General features: G+C 36.2%; 1 protein-coding gene and 1 pseudogene across 1 annotated transcript; one reads left to right on the plus strand and one right to left on the minus strand.

The window, feature by feature from the left end:
- Positions 1-600: 600 nt before the first annotated feature.
- Positions 601-3,652, plus strand: LOC143628175 (uncharacterized). Its single transcript, XM_077097825.1, has 6 exons — positions 601-891; positions 1,564-1,686; positions 1,801-1,950; positions 2,064-2,145; positions 3,119-3,183; positions 3,247-3,652. Exons 1-6 carry the CDS (start codon positions 601-603, stop codon positions 3,529-3,531), a joined length of 996 nt encoding a protein of 331 aa, XP_076953940.1. The 3' UTR covers positions 3,532-3,652.
- Positions 3,653-4,281: 629 nt separating this feature from the next.
- Positions 4,282-5,771, minus strand: LOC143628155 (protein trichome birefringence-like 19 pseudogene; annotated as a pseudogene).
- Positions 5,772-6,224: the final 453 nt, after the last annotated feature.

Consider the following 6,224-nt stretch of genomic DNA (forward strand, 5'->3'; position numbering starts at 1 on the left):
ATTAATGTATAGGTTTGTAAACAAGACTTAACCCTACGTTTCTTTCTTTTATGTATGATTGAAATTATTATTATTGTTGTTGTTGTTGCTGCTGCTGCTGCTTCTGTTGCTGTTGCTGTTTAATATTATAGTATCTAACTTTTTTGAGTTCCCTATAGGTTTCTTGACTAGTTGACTAGTTTTGATCGGCTGTGGCCGTTTTTTTAGTAGTTAGGTTTGTTTTCAACGATGAAAATTATCAACCAATCCTGATCCTACTTTTCTATCGGTTTCAAATCGGTTCGTTTCTCGGGTTGGCCCAGTTAACCGAAAAATCATTTCCTTTAAAAATCGGTTTCGGTGTAGTCAACAAAGTAAAAAACCTGGTCAAGTATGAACCGATCCAATGTATGGTCAGGCTTTTGACCACTTTGGTTGTGTTTGCATCGGTTTTCGGCTGGTTCGAGTCCCTGAGTTTTGATCAGTAGATGTGAAACCGGTTTAGAGTCCAGATACTCTTTCCATGAGGCTGTACCCGGTTCCGGGTCGCGTCGAGCCTGACCCATTATACTATTTGAGCTCCGTTTAGTTAGACCAAGATTTGTTGGGGCGGCAGATAATATGGCAGGACTACTGGCGTGGGCGGCGGACGTGGTGAGATCCGGTGGCGGAGCCACCAGCGAGGAAGACGACTCCGACTCCATCCCTTTAATATTCAATCCCGAACAGGACAAGTACGTCAGAGAGTTGAATCTCAAAGCAGCGGCCTTGAGTCGCTCCGTTCAAGACCTCCGGCAACGTATACCTCCGCCGGATATCTCTCAACGCCTACCTGACCTCCACGCTCATTCGCTGGCTTCTAATGCTGCCTTAGCTCTTCAATTGAACGCTCATTCCTCCACCAAAGAACAGGTATGTGTTCAAGTTTCAAAATTGATCATTTGTTATTATTGCTTGTATCATCTTCTGTTGTTAAGGAATTACGCCTGCTCAAATGTTACGGTTTATTATGATGGAATGTGCAACCGGGTGTAATTATATTGTATTCACGTTCTTTAGTGGTTTCTAGGAGAGAGATGAAAATGTTTTTGTTTGTAGGCGAATTCTGATATCTTTGCAGACTATGTTAGTGTTTGTCTGGTGAGTTGGACAATCCACCATTTCAAATGGCGGCGGATCGGCTAGAAACCATTGAAGCCTTTCATTTAGGGGCTGTTTGGTAGCCTCTTAATAGGCTACCTCTGAATCAGTCAGCATTAAGTGTGTTTGGTTTATCAGAATGACACCTTTGAATCGGTCTAGCTCTTACCTATTAAGCATCAAAATGATGCTAAATGAAAATTTTATCTCTTTCTCTTTAAATATATTCATAACACTTAGTCTACCACTCACACACCACACCATCATATCGGTGTACTCAACATTGACTCAGCACCTACCGGCTCATAGTCTCTTAAGCATTCACACCTCTTACTGATTCAGCCTTTACTTGTGCAGAGGTTGCCAAACCGCCCCTTCTATCGTCAAAAAAAAGGTTCCCACTAGTTATGTTAAAAAAGTTTCATCTATAATTGTTACCTTCAGGCACAACTAAGAGAACTTACATTGCATGAAGAAAACGCTGCATTTGAAAAGGCCATATCAGATTGTGAAAGTAAGATACAAGAGAAGCTGCAAGAAGCTGAACAACTTCGTGTTAAGCTAGAGGTGAAAGCTTAATTTCTTTCGATTTTTTTTTTAAATTTGGATGCCTTTTGATTGTATGAACACTGGCGCTGGTTGAAATTGTTCCCGTTTGAAGTTTTGAATATTTACTTGCAGGAATTGGATGCAGCTTTAACAACTGAGTTGCAAACAGAACAGTCTGCACCAAGTGACAATGAATTGGGAGATCCATCCGGTTTTTCATTTAATTCAAAAGCTCAGATTTCTTCATTGCAGGAGAGTTTAGATAACAAGAAAAAGGAACTGGTTCGTTTTAACATTTCTGGTTTATGCATCTTTTGTTTCAATGACTTTCTTTTTCTCATATTACTTTGCTTGTGATTTCATGGCACTATTGTACTTCTCTTTGTATCTTGTAGGCTTCTATGGAAGAGATTGTTCAAAATTTAGAGAGACAATGGTCTAAGGTTCAAGAAGAGTCACTAAAGCAGCCATCTCCAGGTATTTTGCATATTTTATACTTACTATGTTGGGTTATGTCATGTTACTTAGCTACACAAACACATCAGAAATGATAGTTGCAACATTCTATGAGTAATTGTTTGTCATGTTCAAGGTTTTAACCTTCTATACTTCAAGGTTTTGAAACAATCTATTGTCAGCCAATATTCATATTAGATACAGATAGATTTAGATAGATTATGAATGATAATTTGGAAATTTTAAGATGATTTGGCACCTAACCATTAGTTTCCCAAATACGTCAGTAGGGCGACTTGAAAGAACTTTATAATGCTTTAAATGTTCAACAGTCTACACAATGTGTAGTCTTAAGTCTTAACAACTTTTCTACAGAGGCCCATATTAGTTTGCTTTCTGTGTATATTTACCCCGGCCGCCCAAATAGACGGACAATTTCGTCTACACCTGAAAACTTGCATAAAATCCTATTTACCCAACCAAAGTATTAACATCATATATACCCATTCAAGTTGCTTAAAGTTCCATATTACACATTTCATTCAACACAATTTCTAATATGGCCATTATTACACTACAAACTCTAATAACCTGATGCAAATTTTAAGAAGGTATAAATCACAAATTCAAAAACAAGTATAGTTGATATTATGATTTCTGTTTGGTAAATAAGATATTATACATTTCTACCAAATTTTTAGGGAATGTACAAACTTATCCCAAAAAGATATGTAATGTTTTGAGTCTCACACTGTCTTTGGGAAATTTGTTATCTAGACTTAACAAAAAAGTCAACATTAGTTAGTCTTAGAACCCAAATCACTGCGAAATTAAAATCACGAACCCCGAACGTGCAACTTTTCAAAGTTACCAAACCTGTTATTTTGCCCAAACTGTAGGGACCGTATGTGTATTTAACTCTAAACACAAATTTTCTAATATGTATATGGACAAATAGAGTAGTATATGTATAATACTTACTAATTGCTTGCAGCTCAGAGAGAGAAAATGTTGGACAAACAGCTACACAGCCTAATGGAACAATTAGCTGCAAAGCAGGTACCTTTATTTCTTTTAAGTTTACTAATAAATATTGTTTATTTACTTTTCTTTCTAAAATAGGCTCAAGCAGAGGGTTTGGTGAGTGAAATCCATTTAAAGGAAATGGAACTTGATAGACTAAATGGAATTTGGAAGGTTGAGACCAGCACGGCAGACGCAAATGCTGCAAGAAATCGGTTTGGAAGAAGCAGCTCCGATCATTCGTCTGATTACATTGTTGATCCGCGTTACAAGCCTACAAGTAAGCCCACAGAAGCGGTACAGAGGCAAATGCTGATCAGGTCGGCTTTTGTGCTCTATATTCTCGTTCTGCATATTTTGGTGTTTATCAAGATATCGTTATGAAGATCCCCTAGATACGCATTTAAATTTTTAAACAATTATGTTAATATTCTTATCTTTTGTGCTTCACAAATAATGTTCATGTGTCGGTTAGTTTGTATCATAGTTCACCTGTAAACTTCCATTCTTCTGAAAGTTTTTATTTGGTTTGGCGGTCGTATAAATGAAGTATTTAGGTTAAATGTGACTATGTGAGGCTTCATATGAATCCAAATTTATATTGAAAGTAATTGCATTAATGAGACAATGATGTTATATGACTTTGGTCCTTGTTTATCTTGCGAGGCGTCTTTCTCCAACATTATTCATCTAGTCCGCAACCGTTACCCCTCAATTAAGTATTAGTAGATTATTGTTGTTTTTTGTATGAGATTACTAGGCTGATTGATTATTAAAAATGAAACCTTTGCCAAAATATGGAAGAATCTCTTTAGCCATATTCCAGATGGTGTTAATTCCTGATCTGATACGAAACTAACACGAAATGTGGTTGCATGTTACATGGTCTGCAAATTGATTTTTTAAGTGTACAAATCACCTCCCCTTACAATGAGATTTGTTAGCACACCTTCCGATCGATGCTTTGACAATTATCTTACAGTCGAGCATTATTTTACAACTATCGGGTTGTTTAAGATGCAAAAGCCGAATATGCCGTATGCATCTCGGATAATCAACTTTGATACAAATTTGAAATCCAATACATTCAACAATGGTTTGTCTATATCGCGTTCAATCCGGGCTCGATTCACTTCACCCCTTCGTATGTGATTTCTCTTCAGCTGATCTCAGACCCTCCATCTTCAAGCAGGAAATCACTCCATGTGTCAATGGGCCCTGGTAAGCACCAATGAACACAATCATTGTACAAAGTAACATTCTCAATGGGCCAATGCCCATATCTACTCGGGTGTCCATCGGGCCTCAATAACATGGCCTGTGTTGTGTCCAAAAGCCTATACTTCAAACCCTTCATCTTCCCCAACTTTTCACCCCTTTTAAACTCTTCTATTTGTGTCATATACAACTCCAAATTAATACCCTCTAATGCTATCTCATTGCTCTTAAATGGCTTCTTCCTCACACAATCGCCGCCACTATTCCACGCGCCGCCCTCAAAATGCATCGGGGCAAACGTGCGTAAAATCGTTATGCCTTTAAAGTTTTCCCGACTATTGATCGCGTTAAACGCGGTTCTTATCGCCTTTCTATATCCAAACGTCATTGGGTAATCTGTGATGTTATCCATGTGACAGAATCTACAACCAATCACTTGTTGATTGATGTAGTACAATGCAGGCTGCCAGAACCAATGGCCTACATTGATTATCAGATAATTAAACCCGTCAATCTGTGTTGTCCATTTTTCCTATTATATCTTGAACCATGATTCGTTTTCTTATTATGATCCTCGTTTTCCATGGTAGTAAGTCTTCATAAAATTTTAAAAAATAAATTATTATATGATACGGGTCTTGAACCCAATACCTCACGTTTCAAACTAAAAATGTTTACCAACTCTACTTAAGTGGTAATTCTGTTAGATTTTTTAACTTAAGAAACATAAATATGACTTCTCTTCAAAAATAAAACCAAAACTATATTTAATTGTTGATATTTCGATAATTCACAATATACAAATTGTATAATATTCAAACGATTTATTTCTTCTTTTTTTTTTCTTATTTTTTTTACCAAAATCAAATAATTATTATGCTTTAGTTAAATTTAATTATGTAAAATTATCTATTCTTATAAATATGACATTCACAATTCATTAAAATATATAACATACACGTATATATTACGTTTTCTTTATTTTCCACATGTGTATAACACGGGTAACTAACCTGGTTATATTAAAAATACAAAATAAAATTCATGTGACCACTCCATCTAACATCAAAAAATAGATAAAAAGATTTCCTCATAAAACAAGAACAAAACATGATAAGAAAAGGTTTTAAAACCTATAATTTAATAAAATATGAAAGTTGAGTGACTTAATTTAAACATTATTTAAACTTGAGAGACATAATTGGAACATACTATTCTACAAAGTTACCCCTTTTTTAGAACGACGATTTTCTTGTATTTAGGCTACCGCACTCTTCATATGTGGAGAGTCTTGATGCCTCACTCTGGTCAAACTATGTTGTCTTAACATGGTCCATGTTGGCTTCAGAGTTTGGCTTGGGCGTTCCCCCAGAAAACCATACCGCCGGCTACCAATTGACAGTCATTGTGCCGCCACAAGAGTATAACTTTCTGACGTAACACACAGTAGGACGAAAATCCTGGTGGGCTTGGAATCCGAACTGACAACCTTAAACAAGGGCTAGCTCAGATCCTTCATTGCCAATGTGCACCCAATGTGGCACGGGTGAGGTCCAAACTTGGGTCTACGGTAGAGAACCCAAGTCTTCCTACCACTAGGCCACAAGTGATGGATGAGTAACCACTTTTTTAAATCCATATTTACCCAACCCAAATATTTAATTGCATATTTTCCTTTTCTAAATAATAAAAAATACAGATTTATCCATTTTTATGTATTTTATTAAAAACAAATTATAAGTAGACTATTCTATCCTTATTTTGTGTAAAACTTTGAAGTTACATACTTATTCTTTTTAACGGATTTTAGTTTTCATGTCTAACTTCTTTAAACTATGCATTCACATAAGTCCAGAATT

Source organism: Bidens hawaiensis, unplaced genomic scaffold, assembly GCF_021521415.1.
Source record: "Bidens hawaiensis isolate Kalapana, Puna unplaced genomic scaffold, B.hawaiensis_p1.1 tig00004838_1, whole genome shotgun sequence".
In the NCBI taxonomy this organism is placed as follows: domain Eukaryota; kingdom Viridiplantae; phylum Streptophyta; class Magnoliopsida; order Asterales; family Asteraceae; genus Bidens; species Bidens hawaiensis.

Excerpts from the sequence above, each read along its gene's own strand:
- LOC143628175 (XM_077097825.1), top strand. The coding sequence starts at position 601 with ATGGCAGGACTACTGGCGTGGGCGGCGGACGTGGTGAGATCCGGTGGC. Across the intron at positions 1,687-1,800 it reads AACTTCGTGTTAAGCTAGAG|GAATTGGATGCAGCTTTAAC; the intron begins GTGAAAGCTTAA and ends ATTTACTTGCAG. Across the intron at positions 3,184-3,246 it reads AACAATTAGCTGCAAAGCAG|GCTCAAGCAGAGGGTTTGGT; the intron begins GTACCTTTATTT and ends TTTCTAAAATAG.